The sequence below is a fragment of the Myripristis murdjan genome, chromosome 1, assembly GCF_902150065.1.
Source record: "Myripristis murdjan chromosome 1, fMyrMur1.1, whole genome shotgun sequence".
Taxonomy (NCBI): Eukaryota; Metazoa; Chordata; class Actinopteri; order Holocentriformes; family Holocentridae; genus Myripristis; species Myripristis murdjan.
Window position 1 is genome coordinate 34872476 of NC_043980.1, and position 22331 is coordinate 34894806.

The 22331-nt window shown below is 41.5% G+C and overlaps 1 protein-coding gene across 5 annotated transcripts in view; it reads left to right on the forward strand.

The window, feature by feature from the left end:
- Nucleotides 1-22331, forward strand: part of rptor (regulatory associated protein of MTOR, complex 1) — a 183471-nt gene that overhangs the window by 60878 nt on the left and 100262 nt on the right. For all 5 annotated transcript variants that reach the window (XR_003928108.1, XM_030048802.1, XM_030048820.1 and 2 more), the window contains exons 5-7: nucleotides 9285-9443; nucleotides 12182-12328; nucleotides 20989-21164. Coding sequence is in view for 4 of the 5 variants with exons in the window: in XM_030048802.1 (XP_029904662.1) it covers nucleotides 9285-9443; nucleotides 12182-12328; nucleotides 20989-21164 (482 nt within the window). In the remaining variant the exon portion in view is untranslated. The remainder of the gene's footprint in view (nucleotides 1-9284; nucleotides 9444-12181; nucleotides 12329-20988; nucleotides 21165-22331) is intronic.

Below are 22331 nucleotides of genomic sequence, written 5' to 3' on the forward strand. Positions count from 1 at the left end.
TTTTCTACGTCATCTACCTGTCCGTGTGTCATCATCACTGCCAGTAACTTCTGGTGAAGGTCGTCTTTCTCCTGACCTGGAGCATACAGTGAGTCACATGATGTCATCATTGACGTCATGTTGGTGACTTACTCTGTGTGTGCTCACGCATGTGTGGGAGGAAGGGCTATATAACATACACTTGTAACATATGCAGTAATGGCCTTTTCAAATTTCCATTGAATTTGAAGGAGGCTGCTGTCGACAAGGGGGTCAAGGGGATCTTGGCACCACCGCTGCATTGTCTCACTGCCACTCGTCTCTGAAAAGACCAAAGTGTGTTTGTGTGTCTGTGTGTGTGTGTGACCATGCCTGTGAGTGAACTGGAATTGATAATGTGCCGGTGAGAGCATTTTCTACTCATTTCTAAAGGTGTATGTGTGTGGCGGTGAGGTACTTTGTGTGCGTGCTCTAGGAGAGCACTATGAGTTTTAGAAATCAGCACGTTTTTGTGTTTTGTGTTTACTTCTTGAAGGAGCTGCTTTAGTGGTGGTCTTAAGGCTAGGCATGTAGTAGCAAAGAGTAAATGCGCTTTAAGTTTGACTTTTACAATCCCATAGCACAAAGTAACCATAATATATCAGGAAAGGGTTGATATGTTAGTTGATAAATAGCAGCAGCTCACCACTTACTTCGCCTGGTACTGAGATTTCTAGGTCTCAAAACATCCCTTTCCAACCTGGACTCAGAACAGAACCACATACATTCATTCTCTACTGCCTTTCCCTAATCTCAGCCATAACCACATTATGCCAAACGCGAACCCTTACCCTAACCTTAATTCTAACCTTAACTCTAACCTTGACCGGTAAGCCAGAATTAGCTGTTTCCCTTGTGAGGACCACCCAAATGGTCCCCACAACCCCAAAATGTCCTCACAAGAACAGAGGCTTTTCAATAGTTATTCCTCACAAGCTAAACATCCCACACACACACACACACACACACACACACACACAGTTTCATGCTCTCAAAGAGGCAGAGGATGTGCTACGTCACAAGACATTTGGTTCTCAAGACAAAAAAGCAAATGACAAAACAACAGTATTATTTATTTTGCATCTTGACATATCGCTTCTTCATCAGACATTTCTGTTTCCTTAATTTGCTAGTTTACTCATTCAATGATGAAAATGTGACCTTTTATGTTTGGATTAGATACAGGTGCCATAACAACTACAGTTCCAAATTTGACAGTGGAGGGCCATAGGAAATTATAATGTGCAAATTATGGTTCGAAATTACTTGCAATCCCTTCGAGGTTAAAATGGAGGCATTCAAGGAAGGATCTTCATAAGTACATTAGAACAAGGGTATGTGTGTTTTACTGATGTATGCATTCATTGGCATTTCTCTGAGGCAGCCGTGGTCTAGGAAGCTGAAAGCAGCAGGAGAATTCAGTGCTTTGAAACTGTCTTTGCCTGTCTCATCTCTTTGTCTCCCTCTCCTCTGCCTCCCTACCTTTGTTTCTCTTGCTACCTGTTACTTTGGCATACTTCCCATCTAACCAACACCAGCACTTGTGCTGAATTGTTGATATGGCGCTGGTGATTGAGAGGACAGGGGTCAGCTTTATTCATTTCCTCTCTTTGACAACAGGTAGCTACACCTGTCATTGCCATCCAAACGACACGTCCTTTGGTGTTCCTAGTCTGGCAACTTAAAAGAAATGCTTCTTTCACAGGAAAGCATGAAAGGTGTGCATCTCATTCCACTAAAAAAAAATCACTGTTACAGATGTTCATCCTTGGAAGAATGTATTTATTTACACACTTGATTGGGTTTGATATATATATATAATATTCCCCCGACCCCCCCAGGAATTCAGTTCAAATAATTGTATGATCTGTGAAGTCACTCCTGCTATGTTGCTGCTAGCGTTTGGCAACAAGCAGAAAATTTTTTCTGTTGGCAAAATAAAGCCGACAAGAAAAATGTTGTAGTTTCAGTTCACATTTTCAACTTTAGGACCTGTTATTATTCACCATTAGATAGAAAGAGAAAAAAACATTAGAGAAAAAAACTGTTCACTCAACTACAGTGCATTACATATTGTTTTTGTTTCATGATTTTATTCATTCCATGGTACTTTTCAGAATTTAAAAAACAAAACAAAACAAAACAGAAAACCCCCACCACAATCAGAATTCCAGTGTCCTGACTTCAGCAGGCTACGCATGCCTAATTCACACTCTACAGCTGTTTCCTCAGCTTTCCTTGTGCTTCCTGCAGTGTCAGCAGTGAGAAATGTTATCTGCATTACTTCTGCATATTGCACGTTAATGATGGTGACTGGCTGAAACACAAACACAACCCCCCCACCAGAACTGTAGTACCACGAAACCAGAAGAGGATTTTTTCAAGCCTGTGATCCACTAGGCAAGAAATAGCACCCTTTGGCGATTTGCTGAAATTTAGCCTGATTGGCTGACTTTGTCTGTCTGTTTCCCGTCGCTTGGGGCTTTGGCAGCTTTGTTGTCCAAAATGTTACCCGACGTGGGTGACAGCCATTGCCTTCTTCTTTAGTCCTTAACAGTCTTATTGTAATTGCATCCTGAATGCTTATGGTTCTTTGAAAAGGTCACCTGTTCTTTGGATGTGACACAATGATGAATGGTGACAAGACCGACACATAACACACTGTTAAAAAGAGTTTGCCTCCCATGGCCTTGATGGCCATAATGGCAGTGTTTTACAGGAGGAGGTGGGGGGAAAAGAAAGGATGAGGATGAAGTCAAGGAGGAGGTGAAAGGGCAAACAGTTTGCACTTGCCTGGAGGGTGTCTGTCCCCACAGGGTACTGGGGCTCCCCCTCCAGGTCAAGATGGGTAAAGTTAGGAGATGAAAAGAGTTTCTTTCTGTCTCTTTTTTGCCTTTCACTTTCTCTCTGAACCTCCTGGGTAACTCTCACACACATACACCTCACTCTCACAATGTGTATATATATGAACCTTTCTTTGTTTCTCTGTGTCACTCAGAGTAAATGGGCAGTTTTGACAAAGTATGACTGGAATTTGTCAGAAATAAATACGTAGAGGTTAGTGTAACCACCTCTCTCTTTCCTCACTCACCTCACACGCCTCCTTCTTCAGCAGTACACGGGATCACATTAAAGCCCTCGACCACCAACCTTTTCCATGCAATTTCTGATTTCAGCTGCTACACTTCCATCACTGCCGGTCCCTCAGTTACACCATTATCCATTCAGATACCACTTGATATCATCAGGATGAGCACTGAGCCTCTGAGCATTCAGACGCTCCTATCTGATTATACCCAAATTGAATTAGCCTGCCAGCTCTGCTTTCAAAGCCTTTCTCACACCACTTCAAACTCATTCAGTAAGGGGAAACTGAAGTGTGTCATCTTCGATCAAGCATAGTGCACTTTCTGGTTCTCTGTTGTTTGCGGTTTGGGCCTTGCTGGTTGAGATGCTGGTTGATGGCAAGAGATGCACAATGAACATGTGATAATTTTCTTTTTCAAATAATGACTGCTAATATTGATTAGTAACTAGGATTATAGTACAAACGTTCAAGTTGTAACATTTAGAAATAATCATGCAGCTCTGACCTTTATTTGTATTGATGCCAAAAACATCAATACAAACATCATAACTTCTGCTTAAATCAGTGTCTCCAATAATTGGTTTGATCATATATATTTTATCAAAATACACAAACAATTTGCAATTCTTAGAGATTTATCAGATTTACATTTTATGCATATACGTTTTTCAAGTAAATATGTTTACTCAACAATTGTCTTCAGCTTCAGGATTCATTTTATCAGAGGAGGCATTACTTTTTTCAAGAGGTGGACATCTCACGATAGAATCAAACTCTTCAGTTTATTAGAAGTAAACTGTTCTGTCATTCCACACCTATTGGGGATACAAGGCCAAGCCTATGTCTTGTTCATCTTTGTTGCGTTTAGTAAGTCGGAGTTTTGAAGAAGTTGAGGTTAAATGCGGCTGCTCCTCTGATTCAAAGCCATTTGACAGGAGGCAAGCTGTTTGAGAAAAGGCATGTTAGTTATGTAACAGAAGTGCCTTGGTGAGTGTGATAATGATTCATACTAGTCCAACCGGGTGCCTCTCTGTTGCATAACTAGTTGACACCTCTGTCCCATCCGTACAGTAATACATAGTCACACACTCAGACACACACCCACACACACATTATATCCCCAGCTGAACTTCAGGGAGCACAAACAATGCACAGGCGTCTGTCTCTCCTACTGTTTTTTTTTTTTTTTACCACTACACACAGACACCGCATCTGATGCAACTGAGGTATGATATAAAGTAATAGGTGGCCAAGAGTCAGGCTAGCACCACGCTGTATGTTCTTGTGTTTACTTCTGTGTTTGACTCTCTGTAGCCTGTGTTATGGTTGCACAGTGCACCCATACTGAGAAGTATTGCCATATTGTACCTAATTTGCTTGATGATACGGTACTAGCATTTTAGAAAACCAGGACTCACTTTCATAAGGTTTCACAATCCATTTAACAGCATCCAAACGTCAAATTCACTCATAGGAATGTGAAACCTTGTTGGAACACACTTATTTACTATGCATTTTGATTATTTAGCACATATTAAAGGTGCCAAATTTAGCATTTTGTCTCTCACAGTCAAGACCACATTTTCCACAAATCCTGTTGCTTCCTGTCACAAAGGGGATGTTGCTACCTGACCCTCCTTCCCCATCGCTGGCGTCGCTCACCATCCATCTGTTTTGAAGAGCGAGAGGAAGGATTATAGGGTTTTTCCTGTGTGGAGAGTTCCAAAGCGGCCACCTGGGTCATTTTCCAAGCTGCCTTGATAAAAATATGTGCCATATTGCCAAAGAATGTGTGTTTGTATCCATTACAATGGCTACATTGCACATGATAAAACTCCACCAGGGTTGTGTTTATTTTAATAACAGTTTTAAAGGAAAATTATGCCACTGTTTATATGGTTTATATGGTCAATGTAGACAACTGAAACAAGAATTTCCATACTCTTCAATCATAAAATTGAAAAATCAATATAAATTGTATTCAACTTATTTTATCAGCAGCAAACATGCCCTTATGAAGAAAAAAGAGAGAGTATGTGAGAGAGAGGGAGAGCAGCGGTGGTTGAGCGAGCTAGAGAATGAATGAAGAGAGGCAGTGGTGATTGTCACAGCAGTGAATCAGAGAAATAAAATGTTATATTCTGATTGTTTCACAGCGGTTATTTTCTAGAGCACAAATAAACTTCACTGCCCACGCCTGAATATTGGAGTCAGACAAAACACTGTAAAATGTGTCCTCCTTGTCCATAAAATCCTCTGCTCTCATATTTTGGAATGCCATTGTTGCTGCTGGAAATGGATGTACTTTGTAATACAAGCAACGACAGCAAGGAAGTGTTGGATTTGAGTGGCATGTGGACCATGCCCCCAACTTCAGCTGAACTTGCCTGTAGTTCTTTCTTGACCTCACTGGATGCTGATGCTGATGCTGGAAGTAAAACAGATTTTGCAGCTGCGCCCCAGAAACACAGCGAACATCGACAACAGCTGCAGGCGTTTTTCCACTCTATATGTCTAATTTGGATAGACAGAGACATGGTTGAAAATTGTCAGTGATCCTTAAATAAGAGTGGTGCAATGGTGACATCAGTCAATATGGGCATGGTAGCGTTATCTTGCTAGTGCCAAAGTAAAGACAAAGAGCGTTAAGTTTGTGCATGGCTTTAGCTGGCACTGTAACTGGTGCCAAAAGTCACCTCTCCCCTTGGAGAATTTCACCACAGTGTATCACATTAGAAGAACCACAACCGCCAATTCATGTGGAAACTGAGCTCATGCTTCAAACTATGTCTTGGTGCCTGTGTGAGAAAGTTGGCCTGTGAATGCTAGCATGGACTGACACTTGACTTGGCTGAGAGCTTTGTGGTTTTATGCCCACAAGCTACAACAAAAATGTCAACGGTTTCTAAATGTAAAATAGCTTTTAAAAGACTTGACATCTAGCAATCTTTGCCTGAGCCAATAAATGGTAAAGAGACTGCTTTTCTTTAGTGCTTTTGTAGTCTACCGACCACTCAAAACGCTTTACAGTGTTTGCCTCACATTTACACATTCACACACTCATGGCAGAGGCTTCCACGCAAGGTGCCAAGCTGCCCATCAGGAGCGGTTAGTGACTCAGTGTCTTGCTCAAGGACACTTAAACACGCTCTCTAAAGGAGCCGGGATTGAACCAGAGGCCTTCAGATTACCAGATGACCGCTCTAACTCCTGAACTACAATCAGTTTCCTTTCCAAGCTCCTACTTTCCATCTTGAATAAACAAACCAAAACCACTTACTGTTAAATTATAATAATCCTGTAAGTTAGTGTATTGTTCAGAAGGTTGAATTTGGACTAAATAGAAGTCAGTGTTTTTTTTATATGATAAGTACAGAGAGAGGACAAGAAGACAGACAAAGATGAGATGAGGAGTAGGAGTGAGACAGTAACAGATAAGAAAGACATTACTCCAGGGTGTATTACTTCTCTATAGGCCAGCCGGCACATCATGCATTTTGTGATTGAAATGTTTGAAATTTCTTCCCAGGGGAGGATGCCCTTAGCAGGTTACAGATAATTCTGAATATTTAATACTGCTACTATTATTACTACTAAACCTCCCCTTTTGAATTCTAATGTTATCTCCTCTGTCTGGATTAATTAAAAAAAAATCCACAGGCAGGTGTTTGCACCATCAGCTTTGTCGACTGTCAACTAATCATTGCTGTTGTAAGTTAAAAACACACAGCATGGACATTAAATGAGAAATGCTGAGTTTCACTGTACACAGAAAAAGTTGGTCCTCATGACAGTTTCCTGATTGTCCGCAATGAGGTTAAACTGATTCATTGGTTTACTGATATATCAGGGCTGATATGTGACCCCATGAATAGATCTGATATGAGTGTCCATGTCTTCCCTCCCTAATATTAAAGAGAGATCATTCTCTGGCTCTGTCTTTACAAGATTTTTAATATTGTTTGACAATATCTTTCACAGTTTTTTTTTTTTTTTTTTTTTTTTTTTTTTTGCAGTATTTTTAGTTCCTTTTGTTTATTCAGTAATACATTTAAAAATGTTTACTGTAGTGATGGTTTTCCTGTGTGTTTTTGTGCAGTAATTGTACAATTTGTTAATTTTGAATATAGGCACAAATTATTGTCTATTGGCAGCTTTAGGTAAAAAAAAATCATAATGATTATCTGTCTTTAAAAACCCTGTATCAGCCAAACCCTAGTCTCCAATTAAAAGATTAAAAGGAACAGCGGTTGGTCTTGTTTACCTATTTCACTGTTGGGTCAGCCTTACACAATGCACTTTGTTTTTCTCTCAGGAAGGCCAGTGACGCACATAACAGTGAGAAATGCGTAATGAAAAGCAGTAGGACAATCCCCCCTATGGCCATCTATCCTAGTTTCTACTAGACATTCCTACATCACCCTCCATCTCTCCTGCCTTCCCAAGGGCATTGTTTGCTACATGTTGCACTCATATAAACCCCATCAAAACTGGCTGACACCTCCATAGGTGTTGCATCATTCAAGTGTGACATGATGAATAAGGATGTAACACTTGGTCTGCTTTTCTTTCTTTCTCCATCTCGCTGGATTTGCAGGCATGATAAGTACTGAAAATAAAGATATCAGACTTTTAGCCTGCTTATAGACTTTTATAGAGACTTTAACTTATGGTGCGTTTGGGACTGTATGTTTTGCACTGCGGGGCAACTTCTCTCTTGCACTGTATCAACATTGACTCTCTCTGGTCTTTAATTGATCAGCAATTGGTTTACAATGAGGTTATCCACCAAGATTGCATGACAGTTCACTCGTTTATTATTGCACTGAGCAGAAATCTCTAAGCATTATGTAATGGCATATGAAACATGTTGCCTGGCAGAAGAATAACATCTAGTTATTATTTTGTTTAATTATCATTGATTGAACATAAGCTTTATTGAAGATTAGCATTCTTAGCTAATTACAAAAATGTATTGATGCTTCTTGCATTGCTGCCTCACTAAAATCACTGTAAATCCCAGCCAATTGCATGTTTTATTACTTCATTTCACATGGTCCTGTATGGCTGAATGGTCAGAATAAGTAAATCGCATCATAATTTCCCACATGTTGTCAGTTTACTTAATTGGCATTGGGACAGAGGTTATTGACGACTTCTTATTGACATTTCATTTAAGGGGTCCAGTGACTCACATTTGCTCAGGCACTGAAGTCTCTCCTGCTCCTTCAACTAATGGCTTTGCAGCATTAGCTGACTATCATACTTCCATCTGATTATCGAGGCTACATTTCAAACAGCCTCATTTCTGTCAGTTCACTTTGTGTTTGCACAGACACTGGAAGGAGCACAGACGTACTGTGTTGTTAGGTGCAATGAATTATGGTCACTGTAGCTCACTGTAACACTCACTAATGCTTGGCAGCACTGAGTCTTCACTGTCTGAAAAATACATCAACCAGAACCACCAGCTTCATGCATCATGGAGCCCAGATTGAATCCAGAGCAAACATTTTCTTGACAGACTGTTAATACACCTGTGAGAGCTGCCCAAATATCGTATGGGAAACACTTATATCAAGTTTGAGAAATCCTCTCTGTTACTGCTTGAGTCTATGAAAGAGTGGCAGCTAAATGCCTGGTGCCACAATCAGACTACACATGTGTTTCCATCTGTCACAGTGGTCACCATGTCAGGCCAGGCTTTCTTAGAGGCAGAATTTCTTGCCATGTCTTGGTCGACAGCGAGGCCATATCACACATGACCCCGACCAATCAGCACAAGCCATCTTTGATGATCTAGCGCAACATCGACTGGTTATCGTGGTGGAGGAGTGAAGAAATTAAGAGTGTGACTGTCAAGTACACGCATTATAGGAGTTCTCACATTAGTTGACGAAAGCCCCAAGAATTCAAACATGTTAGACTTTATTTTGAGGCATTGCAGACTGTCCGGACAGCCAATCTCAGTTCTTGGAACATGTGATGCTACACATTGAAAGCTGTTGGATCATCACTCACAAACTTCATATTCAGCCACTATGCTTGAAATTTGTTAGCCACAACAAAATTATGTCAAAGTTTGGCTGGATTAATATAATCTGATCCTGGCATAACACATGAGAACATGTAAATATTCATGCTAACATGTCTTTTTTTGCTCTGTCTCTTGGTTTAGGCGCGATACAAGCAGAGTCTGGATCCCACGGTGGACGAGGTGAAGAAGCTGTGCACGTCGCTGAGACGCAACGCCAAAGAGGAGCGAGTCCTCTTCCACTATAATGGCCACGGAGTGCCCCGGCCCACAGTCAACGGGGAGATCTGGGTCTTTAATAAGGTATTGCACACACACACACACACACACACGCACACACACACACACACACTAATTATGCATGTATTAACAGATATAAAATTTTCACTCACATTCGTATACCCTCCAGTTGTGGTTCTAAACCTCTCTGATGCTGCTGCAAACACATCATTTGCTCGACACCAGCTGCCACTGGCTACATGTAGATGCACATCAAGTGAAGCTGAGCCAATTTAAACGTTGTACGCTGATGTTACGTTAATGTGAAAGTGCTCTTAGTTGAAAAAAGATTAATCACAGTTCAGTAACACAGAGAAGTGGGTTATGGGACATGCACTTTAGTTAGATGCATGTTTAGTGTTTTAGTCCCACACATAAGTTATACTTGGGCGGCCCACCCAGGTATATTTACAGCCACCCAAATATGTTTCAACCCATTCAGGGTTTCCCATTAGTGCCACAGTTTCTCACCATCACCATGGAACGAGCACCTTCATTTGCTTGGACGCAGACATACAGTCTTGAAACATCTTAGTAGAGATGGGTATCAAAATTCGGTACTTTTATGGTACCTTAAATGCCTGGCTGCTACAAAATATTGGACAAAGGAAGTGTCAAACAATACCACATTGGTGTTGATCTGTTTCGGTGCATCAGTAACAACAATATGCAGCTCACCTGTGGTGAAAATAGAATCACAGGTGAAAAATCCAAGACACGGGTTGTGTTCTCCTCTGACAAATAAAATCAACAGAGTACGCACGTATAGGAGGAGAGACAGAAAAAGGTGGGGCAGGGCAAGTGAGCTGCTTGGAACAAGCTCCAAAATATCATTACCTTCGAAACACTCCCTTCTTTGAATGGTTTTAAAGGTCTTTAACAAACTGCTGTGAAGGAAACAGGTTGCTGCCTTACATAATTTGCTTGACATGAGCTGGATTGCGTGTGGATATCACTTTCGATTCGGCTATTGATCTCTTTCAAATCATTTCAGTAGACAATTATATTCACCAAGCCAGCCATTGCATCATTCTGTGGGAGACACTGATGTTGCAAGACAGAAATATTGTGGCATTTTTAGAGTGCTGAAGCACTGTAATGGAGACATTTTTGACGAGTGTCAGAAAAACTTTGGTTGAATTTGTCGAAACAACTGTTTGCAGCCACTGGAGAGCACTGAAGACTCCATACTGCAGTACTTAAAAAGCAAAATTTTGTAAGTGGCTCCAGGCCATACATATTCCCTCAGTTCATCCTCATTAATTTGCTTAAAGCCTAATTCACACAGTTGTCTTGTATTTAGGTATTTCTTTTTATCAGAAGGTGTATGGTGCAGATTAAAGGCAGCCTTGTACCTGCTGAGCCATCAGTGAACCCCTGGATTGATTAAATTTTAATGAACTTGGTGTAATATTTTTTTATTGATCATTGATTTTTTTTCTTTTCAGTAATATCTCAAGGTGCACATAGCTCACATCACAGCATATCAGCATGCCTTGGCACAAAAGCTAGAGGAGTATCAGTAGGTCCATAAAAAGTCTGTAAAAGTCCTAGAATAAATTATCTGAACTTAAGGTCTTAAAGTATGAAAATGTCTGAATTAGAGCTGCATCAGAGCTCTTTTTTTTTCTTAATATAATCACCATTTCACCATTTCTCCTCGTTGCGTATCCATTTTTAGATTAATAGAGAACATGGTTAATAACAATATGCAAAATTCAGAGCTTTTCAGAGCTTAGCTTTAATTTTCTCTCTGAAATAGGCTGGATTTGCCTGCTTTTTATTTCTTTAATTTGGAAATTGGTCATATATCTAACTCCGCATAGAGTTTAAAAGATCCTACAGAGTCTTAAATGTGTCTTTTTGAAACTCGCTCCGCTGCATACCCATCCTGCCTTGGCATACCGGTTTCCCATCAAAGCACTATAGCATCTCCGACTTCACAGTCAAATATGAAAACTTGGTTTCATCCCTGCTTACCCCACTGCGTACCAGCACGCCGTGACAGCTGGGTTGAGCACCACTGTGCGATATAAACTCACTGACTTGCGAATCCGACATAAAAGCTCCAGTTCTTCATTGCCCTGTCCTATAAGTAAGCACCCACTCACAATGATGCACCACTGCTGTCGGAGCTTGGCTGTTGCCTCCAGCTCCCCAGTACGCCCTTGGGTCTTGTCTCTTCTCCTCTTCCGCTGTTCTTACTCCTTTTCATCCTCATTATTATTCCTTATACTGATGAACCCTATAAAAAGAAGCTGTAGCGCCTGTGTGGCTAAGATCGGCCGACTAGGAGATCGATGGGGATTTGGCATTGGAGCTACAGTAAAGTATGTCAGGGAAGTGTTATGGCACTGAAATTTCCTTACAGTTAATGCATTTACTGAGGGAGGAACACGGGGGTTTACGTGACTTTGTCTTTAAACTTCACTTTTCCTCTCTATTTCCTTCTTTTTCACCGTTTCATCCTCTTTCTATCTGTCCATTTCTTTCTTCCCCCTTTTTCACTATCTCTCTTTCTCAATCTGCCCTCCCTCACTTTATCCTCCTCTGTCTTGCTTCCCTTTCCCTTCTCTCCCTCTTTGTTCAAATATGATTTGTTTGCATAGCAGTGGAAGAAGCCTGTGTAAATGTAATATTGTATACACAAAACCAAGCGAGTAATTAATAATTCAGTAAAACCAAATAAGTACTGTATTCTCAGCACTGATACAATACTTTTTCTTTCTCCCTGCTTACTCTGCCCCCCTCCACCCCATCAGAATTACACCCAGTACATCCCTCTGTCCATCTATGACCTGCAGACGTGGATGGGAAGCCCGTCTATCTTCGTCTACGACTGCTCCAATGCAGGCATCATCGTCAAGTCCTTCAAACAGTTTGCCCTGCAGAGGGAGCAGGAGCTGGAGGTGGGTAGTTGTTTAGAAACACACACATACACCCGGTATAAGCACATCATCACAACGTAGTCAGGCAGTCGTAGTACTGTGTGTTGTAATTAGAAAACGCACTTCAAAGCATTGTGTGAGTCAACAGTTGGTGCACTCTCCCACAGAGTAAAATGAACTGTTGGTATTTTATGCGTTATTAGTTGCAAACGCTCATATCTGCAGTTGGAGCAGGGGGAGAATCTCACATTTACACTCTCTCTCTCTCTCTCTCTCTCTCTCTCTCTCTCACACACACACACACACACACACACACACACACACACTCTCTTGCTCAAGTGTGTAAAACCCGCTCAAAAGAGACCCAATTGGCGTCTCTGTGTGTAGAATCATGAAGCCAGGCTCAGATATTCTGTAAGGAAGAACCAGGACGTCATCAGTGCTGTGATCCAGACAATCAAATTTGCAAGTATTTCTAAATGAATTGATAAAAGGGTTTTGGCACACACACACACACACACACAAACACACAAACACACAAACACACACACAGAAATCATCATCGCTTCCCATCCCTGTACTACTTTATCTCTTATCGTAATAAAGACCCCCTCCCCCTCCTTCTCCCTCCCTCCCCCAGCTATTGCATGTTATGTGAATTCTTAATGAGATGGTGCTGTCATTCATCTCAATTATTCATGGAGAAGTTTCAGCCAGACTGTAAATTAGCAGGAAAACGAGAGAGAGAGATACAGAATAAACAGCACTGAGCCATACAGAGGAGACGGAGAGCTGGGAGGTGACAGAGGGGTAGACCGAAAGAAGAAAAGAAGTGCTGTGAAGGCTGTCTTACTTGATAAAGTAAAGGTGAAGGCAGCAGCCAAACTGCTGAGTTGCTACAGAGTTCAACAGAAACCGTCACACTCTCCACCCCTCAGCCTTTCTGCTCTTTTCTGTTGAAGTTTTCAGGGCTGGGCTGCACAATCACGGCAAAAGAGACATTTACAATATTTTTGTAAAATGTTACTTTAAATATCAATTAAGAATACTTGATTTAGTTTCTATTTTTAACACACGGCGTGAACACACTGTTTTCAAGCAAGATTTAGGTTTTAAATGTTCAAGGAATTGCATTTGTACATTTGGAATAATTAAGTCCTCCTTTTTGAGCAAAGAAAACATCAAATTTAAAATCAACTTTAGGTTATTTTTTAAATTATTTTCTCATAGTCAGTGTGTTCAAAAGATTTTAGTGACTTTATTCACTAATTTTATGTTAGCATTGACAAGATGACATTTCCATGGGCTGTAAAGAGGCGCATGTTTGTGCTGCTTGCAGTAAATGCACCGGCAGGCTGCGAGTGACGTAGCAGGACAACACGACGTCGTGTCAGCGTTGCAGAAGCGTTTGAGTACTGACGGAACAGAAAACAACAATTCAGCCAGTACTTTCTGTGCTAAAAGCAGATGTGTCGGCACACTTAAGATTTTATGAGGTGGAAGGCAAAACAGATGCTGACAAAACTCATGTGGTTTGTAAGGAGCGCTACGCAAAAATTTAGAGGGGGACAGGACAAGTAGCCCGGAAACCCAGCAGTAACACAAAACGTTATAAAGAATATGGACAGAGAGTAAGAAAATCTTGAGCAGATAAGAGTGAGAGATAAAGAAGAAAAGCAGAATGATTTAAGTCAAATCATCCAACTCACTCACTGTAAATTCACAAGTTTTTTGTCAAAATACAGCTGCATCTGGAAATCTTTTGCCATTGAAAGGCTGTTTGACCCATAAAGAAATTATTTATCTAAAAACAATAGTTGTCAATAGTAAATGTTCAACATTTTTCAAATAGAATTTTTTGTGTAGATTTTGAGTGAAGTGGGTTGAAAGCAAATTGACCTCTGCCCTTGCCTGTAGTGTTTCATACAAGAAACGGTAGCATGATATGCTTTCACAAAGAAGCGGCAGATGGGAGATTGCACAGACGAGTCAGTCAGAGAGTGGAGGTGGCAGGAGCAGAAACTCTTGGTTCTTATGGCCGGCTTGTACAAGGGGTGCAGTGTAATGGGCCACTTGGGGCTCTGCCACCGCAGATAAGAGTTTTAGCTACTGCTGGCTGTAGTCAGTGGAGTGTAACTGCAGTCAAATCTGAGTGGAAGCCTCACCTAGCCCGGGAGATAAAGCTGTGTGAAGTAGCTGTGGTCATCCAGGAGGTCAGCGTCCACTGAGAGACACAGGGTGGCTCAGGCAGGGCTGAGCACAACACCTGATGAGGCAAAGGCAGGAATTTCCTGTTTTCTGTATTGCTCACATTGCATTCACACGTGTATTTCAGCTCCCAGTGCAGTCATTTTTGGTAGCTCTGATGGTTTGTTTTACTTGGCAGACACTTAAAAGTCATCAGATTCGTCACTGCACCATCAGTATTTATTTGAGGATGGAAGCCTTGTTTTTAAAGTGCAGGTTTTTTGGTTGGTACGCTGAAACTTGGGAAAGTCCCTCCAGTGAAATGCAGAGGAAGTTGCGTAACGTCCATAAGCAGAAATGTTTCCATTTTGCACCTGAGCGCCTGCCCATCTCACCCACTCACACAGAAGTAAATAAGGGGAGCGGGTAATGGAGAGATTGAGGAGACGCGTAAGTGAGGGAGTGATCTCCAGAGACTCATTAAACATGCAGGAGACAGTACAAGTGGGGGAGTCCCATCTCACCCTACCCCACCTCGCCCCCACCCTCCCCCCCATCGCTCTGTGGGCGTGTGCAGCAGAGGTGGTCCTGTCAAAGGCTTGAACACACAGCTGCAGTGCGCGCAAACAACAGTCGCAGAGCAAAATCATGGTAGGCTAGATATCACTAGGGACAGAGGGCCAGTGCTTTAGATGGAGAAGATGAAGGAAAGAGAGGAGACGAGGAGGAGGAGGAGGAGGAGGAGGAGGAGGAGGAGGAAGAGGAGGTGTTTTATCACTCCTCCTTCATGCGATGTCAACACAGCCTCAAATCAGCGGCCCATTCAGCCAGCCAGCCCGTCCGTGCTGTGTGTGGGCGTCTGGTCTGAGTGCTCTATTATGGGGCCACCTGCTTCCTTTTAAATATCTCATCACTTCCTGAACACACTCAGCAAGCACACTCACTGCATTAGCTATGGGGCGGAAGGAGGTGCGTGAAAGTGTGTCTGTCTTTGTGCTTGTGTGTGTGTGTGTGTGTGAGTCTGTTGATTCTGTGCGTATGCATCATGCAGAGATGGGGAAAGTTTCGAAGGGAATCACTGCAGCACTCGTGGCCAGAGCATACTGGACTGTGATTGCGCGCGCACGTGTGTGTGTGTGTCTGTGTGTGTCTGTGTGTGTGTGTGTGTGTGTCTGTGTGTGTGTGTGTGTGTGTGTGTGTGTGTGTGTGTGTGTGTGTGTGTGTGTGTGGTGAGCTAGGTGTTTGTGTTGCCAGTGTTTCCAGGATCCTCTCATTAAGCCTCTGCTGGCTCTCCCTTTCATACTGATGAATAATTAATATGTGGCAGTAGAATTTATTGGTTGACTACAGTTGCAGTTTGGTTGTTGCCATGTTATGCGTGTGCGCTCGTCTGCGTGCGTGTGACTGTGTTCCTCCACTGTGATTGTGTTATTACACAAAGATCTGAAATTCCCCTGAAGGATTAGTCTTATAAATTAGTGTCACTCAAAAAAAAAAAAAAAAAAAAAAAAAAGATTCTCAGCAATTAAAGTGTATCCTGATATCCCTGGTGGAGGAGAGAGAAAAGAAAGCTGTCATGGTGAGTTTCATGGTAATTTGGGAGATTACAATATGCTAATGTGATAATTACAGTGAATGTTTGGCATTAATCAGCTTCTGCTGGCAATGTTGTCGTATTTACTGTCAGGATTAGTGCAGTGTTGCACAATTTCTCCAAATTCTTTCAGGAGGTAATGTTCTCCCTAGCATTGACACAACAAGATGAGTGTGAGAGGCTTAGATATGCATGTTGCTTTGCTTGTGGTGTGTGTGTGTGTGTGTGTGTGTGTGTGTGTGTGTGTGTGTGTGTGTTTGAGCGAGTCCACATTTTGCTCATTAGAGAGGGAATAATGGTACACCAAGATTGGCACAGATCCACTCACACAGCATTGACAGCACTTGGGCACCCACTCACGGCAGCAAACATAATTCTTTCAGATGAAATATGCACAGAAAAGACATACAGTCTCTCTCTCACACACACACACACACACACACACATACAATCACACTCCCCCATTAATTTAAGCTATTCTTCGAAGAGCTGTAATCTTAATGTCATGATTTATTCATGTGTATGCTGAACTCATTCTAGTGCGATACTGTAAATACATAATGTCTCACACTCAGATCTGAGCCTCAGGTTCTGTTGTCTCTCCCTCTTTTTTTTTTCAATGCAGAAGCCAGTCTGCTTATTATAGAATTGTGGGCTACCAGAGATCAGAAAGGTTGTAGAAATAAGAACAAGGTGGCATTACATAAACCTACACAGCTTCTTGCGAACCCCTTTTCTCTCACTGTGATCAGCTAGACTGGAAACAGAAATAGACGACTGGATGTCTGAATTGGGTCATGGCAGCTCCCACATGAAATACAAACGCTTTACTTTTTTATTGCTCATGACAAAGTAATCTTTCTAGGCATACAGTAGGAGCTGCGTGTTTCTTCTGTTTTCATTTTGTTTTCAGGGCAACCGATAGATCAGCTACTTTATTTGTTTTCTTGTCTCATCTTGTAACCGGCTTGGCTAACCCTTAGGGCTTAGAAGATGAGCACGTTCCCTCAGTGCTAGCCTCCGGTAGTCTGGGTTTACCATGACTTGCATCAGACGCTCAGCCAGAGCACACAGCTGGCTGGGAGGGCCGGGGACTAGCTTCCATTCTGGAGCTCTAGCTTGTTGCTATTGTGCTTGCATGTGTGTGCATCTGTGTTTACGCTGTTTGGTGGATTTTGCTGCTGTTTGCATGACCGCCCACCAATGATGGCTTGGTATGAGCGTGCCCATGTGGTTGTCTGGGGCCTTTCTTGAACTGCATGTTTATGCCTATACGCATGTGTGCGTGTACGATCGCCTGCTTGTATGTTTGCCAGTATTAAACCGATCGCCTGGGCTTTTACTGTGTGTTTTAGCACTTGGCACCAGACATTTCGAAGACTTCTCACACCCACTCTCCCCGCTCGGCCTCATGCTCAAAAGTGTTAGCAAACACAGAAACAGTTTTTTCACTTAAAACAGTGTACTCTGCTGCAGTGAAGTGCTGCTCAGTGTGTCTGCGGGGTCTGAAAAAAAAAATCTTTTTTTTTTTTTTTAAATCAAGGCCTTGGAAAGTCTTGAAGACACATACTTGTGGAGCTTTTTGGATTTATTCAATCAGTGGACCTATGGTTTATTCTGATCAGTCTACACTTGTTTTTTTATTGCATTATATTTAATTGTATTGTATTATATTTAGTTAAATTATACTATCTACAATTATTTTATTACAGCTGGCATTAAAAGGGTCTTTAAAAAGTTTTCATGTCGTCCTGATGAAATATCCTAATAATAAATAATATAATAATAACACTGTTGAGTGTTGACTAATATGACAGCACCGTTGAGGCTGAAATGATTATCCCCATTATTTTGCTAGACTAATCATGATTATTATTCCTGATGATTTGCATTTCATATCAACATCTTAATGGCTTTCACAGCAGATGTTCACAATAAAATGTTTCAGTATTGTTGATATGTTAATATTGTACAATTATTGCTGTTGGAGGCTAAAATTGCAGCATATTGATTAATTGTGCAGCCCCACTGTCTCATCTATCAGCTGTTGCATACATGCCTGTTAAGTTCAAGAATGAATCCAGTTCTTAATAAGAGATCACTTATATTAGTGACAATTCATTTGAAGGCTGTGCTCGTGACAGTGTCTCTCATCACTGGAAAAAAAAAGTGTAGACTCAAACATGTGGTTTCATCAACAGATCCCCTCCATAGCTCCTTCTCTGGCAGTGACTGATTTTGGACAAGCCAGCTGCCAGAATAAAATTTTGACATTTCACGTTTCTGAAAGCTGCAGATGCGTTGAAATGTCACGTTTCTGAACCAGCTATCAGGTTGAGTGCAACATTTGCACATGCTCAGTGTTGCAGAACACACGAACGTTACCTAATGTTAGCTACTTTAGCTACTTTAGGCACTTTCATTAGCTTCATTAGCTCCTTAGGTAACATTAGCTCCAGCCCCTCTGGTTATGGCTGAGGTTAGGAAAAGGTTTGAAAAGGTTGTTTAGGAAGACATTCGTTGTCATGGTACAAACGTCACAGTGGCATGATGTGGACGTGGCCTCCACTACGTTGGCTATAAGCAGAAATGTTGATAAGAAATGTATTATTTGTTCTGAAATGCATATGTACAACGTATCCGTGTTTTGCAAAAACATAACATTTTTACCTGGTGACCAAGCTATTTTGGAGTGATTTTCCTGAGCATGGGCATTTTCTTGTTCAGAACTGGCGATACTGTTATGGAATCATTTGAGTGTTAAAAAGATACTGTAATCCAAAAAAAAAAAAAAAATCATTGTCAATGGATCAGTACAACCAAAATTTCAATATTCTAACCTTTAATTGTTTTGGTGACATTAAGGTTCAGTTTAAAGGTTTCTAACATTGCAAATCTGCTACAGAAATGAGACAACAATAATGACTGTGCTTGTATAGATGTTTTCAAACAAATTTGGAATGGGCTCCAAATTAAAAGAAACAAAACATAGCAATCGGCTATGATAAAGGGAAGTCTTGCATTTCTGGCTTCATTAACGCCCACAGCTCATTAGAGTCTACTCAGCAAAATACAGAAACCATGTTGGACTCCCAACAAACAAATCAACAATACAACAGCACATAATGAGCACATAAATAGTAAAGTGCTCCAAATATAATTAAAGTTTTACGTCATTTGAAAGGCCCCACCATTTTTTAATGTTCACGAGTATTGACTGAGCTGTCCAAGACCAGGGAAATATCATGTTACTTCTGTTTTTAGGATAGATGAGAAGACTGTTTGTCACCCAGAAAGAGAATTTCTCCACTGGGATCAATAAAGTTTCACATTATCATTAAGATCTCAAAATTGCTCAGGCGCTGTAGCCATTGTCATTTGTTACAGATAAAATCAAACTGAAGTGGCATTGGTTTGTTTCTTATGCAACCATATTCACATACTGTTCTTATGCAACTGTTGGAAACCAAAATTAAAATAAACAAGCAAATAAATAAATAAATAAAACACAGCGCTTCATTTCTGCTTAAGATTTGTTCTGCATCCCTTTAAGGGGGAAAATGGTTAAGTCAGTGCTTATTTTTGTTGATTTTTCTAGCGAGTCTTTAGTTTATTTCTCCAACACGTTTTCACTTTTGCAAGCAGTACACAACAACCAAACACTGAACCTTGTGAAGTTTTTAAAAAATGAGCCAGAGTGATTGACCACATTCATCCTAACCAATACATAACAGTGTTACATATAGCACATTTGGATGATTTTCCCACTTCCTGGGAAAATTGATCAAGTGTTGGTCTCCGCTTCAGCCTCAAGAGAGAAAGTTTTAAGTGATCGAATGAAACATAGATCTGTCTTTGTACTGAAGTTACCTCTGAGCTGTGAGGTAATGCCAAGTCTGTGGAGTTGTGTTCACCTCAGTAAACACACACATGCGCACACGCTCGCAAACAGCTTGCACCAAATATGACAGCAGTTACAACAGGTGTGTGTAGGTGGTTAGAGGGTGCTAATGCCTTCACCTGTTGCTATTGCTGAAGATGCCTAGGCACGCGCACACACACGCACACACACGTGTCTTTCAGATTACTCGTAAACTCCTCCTATTTGCTTATACCTCTATGCTGTTTTGCTTCCATCCACATCCTGTTCTCTCTTATGCAAATCTCCCAGCATTTTCTTCTTGTTGTTGTCTGTGTATTTTCGTCGCTTTTGTCCCCAGCACCTTTCTCCGTCTACAACAATACTGAAGTAGCATTGAAGTTTCTGTTATCATGACAACACTGTTTTCATATGATCAGTGTGCTTCTCTTCCTCTGTCTCTCTCTTCTGTCTCTCATCCAGCTCTGGTATAAGCCTATTCGCATCAATGTCCTTGAATGTTGAATCATATTTTATTTTGAAAAAATTTTTTTTTCAAAGGGATCGTCAGAGAGAGCTTTGCAGAGAAGCAGGAATACTCTTCATGAGTGCATCTGCTGTGTCCACCCCTCTGGCAGACACAAACACTGACCACCAACAACTTTTATCTCTTTGAAGTCAAGATTATAGTCTCCCCGGCTTCTCTCCCCATGCTGTGCGTATCTCTCATCTCTGTCCACCAGTTCAGGGTGGCCGCTGATTGGGCCATAAAATAATCAGTGTTTTGCTTCAGAAGCCCAACCTCAGTCCAAGATCAGTTCCTACTGCTGTTGCAGTAAAAGGATGTGTCTCTGGATTGGACATTTCTATTATGACGGGTACAGTTGTGCTGTAAATGCAAATGCAATCACTGTTTTCGGTGTGCAGGGCTGAGCAGTGAGGCCAGATGATGGATTTTGATTGTATTTGCATGATGTCTCTCTGAGAACTAGTGGGTGGCCCCATCACAGTCAGATGAACTGGTTTGCTCTGTCCATTCAGGTGGCAGCCATCAATCCCAACCACCCGCTTGCCCAGATGCCCTTGCCGCCCTCCATGAAGAACTGCATCCAGCTGGCGGCGTGCGAGGCCAGCGAGCTCCTGCCCATGAACCCTGACCTGCCAGCTGACCTCTTCACCTCCTGCCTCACCACGCCCATCAAGATCGCCCTCCGGTGGTAACGTTTTCTCCCAATTCTTCCTTTCCTCCCCCATCACAACAGATGGATCACAGGCATTTTGTTTTGTTAGGTTTTTGTGATTTATAAATGGCTGCCATGGAATATTTAAGGTCTTTCTTCACCTGCTTTTTAACATTTAATGAGCACTTTACCACAATTAGTTCTAAAACAGTTTGATTAGGACAGCTCACTATGTTTAGAAACTTAGATTGAAAAATAATTTCAAGAGTATGAATTGATTCTCTGTGACCACCTTGTCAAGATGTGGAAAAAAGTCTTTATTACTCTTGGCCCGGTTTGGGAGCCTTGTCCATGTCACGCATTTGTCAGACCGTGTTAACAGCAGGTTAGAGCGTTGCTCAGACGTTCAAAGAGCACAATAATGTGTCATGTGTGGAGAGCAGGCTCAGACCACCGAGCTGTTCAGTATTCAGCAATGATGAAAAATGTGAACATACATCATCTGCAGCACCACGATGATGATAATCCCTGCAGAGGATAATACAGTAAAATAGGTGAAAGATATGCAGGCAAAATGAGTCCATTTGGGAGGCTTGGCGGTACCAGTGGCCTGATGTAATGCATGATGATGCATCATTCAGAGGGCTGATGGAGCTCTAAGCGAAACGGGGAGAGCAGATGTGTTGCATCAGTCAGTCAGCTGTGTGGGGCATGTTGAGCATGTGGGGCTTGCACACCCAGGCAGCGGTGCTTGCATCACCTCCGACCCCCTATCAATACAAAGCATAGACATGTATAAGCACAGATATGGGTCATTATGTATTACCTACATGTTTAACCTCACATTTACGCTGTGCCTTTTTATTAATGACAGGATTGACAGCACATCAAAGAGGTGAATGAGGCCAGTATGACCAGAACTGACACACTCTGACACAGTTAATTTGTAATTCAAACAAAAAGATGTGGTTTATGTAAAGTGCAATGTAGTCACACCTCAGCAAACTTTGATTATTGTTTGCCCACCTTTTAGTTAGATTTAGTGAGAAGTGAGATTGCATACATACACAGGCAAAGTTTTCAGTGTTTTTGTGTTTTCATCTACGTTAATCTATTGACTCGGGTAGTGACTGGGTGGGTGTGTGAGTGTGCATGGCCTCGCTGAAAGGTTTGTATCTGAGAAAGTGAAATGATTTTTGTATG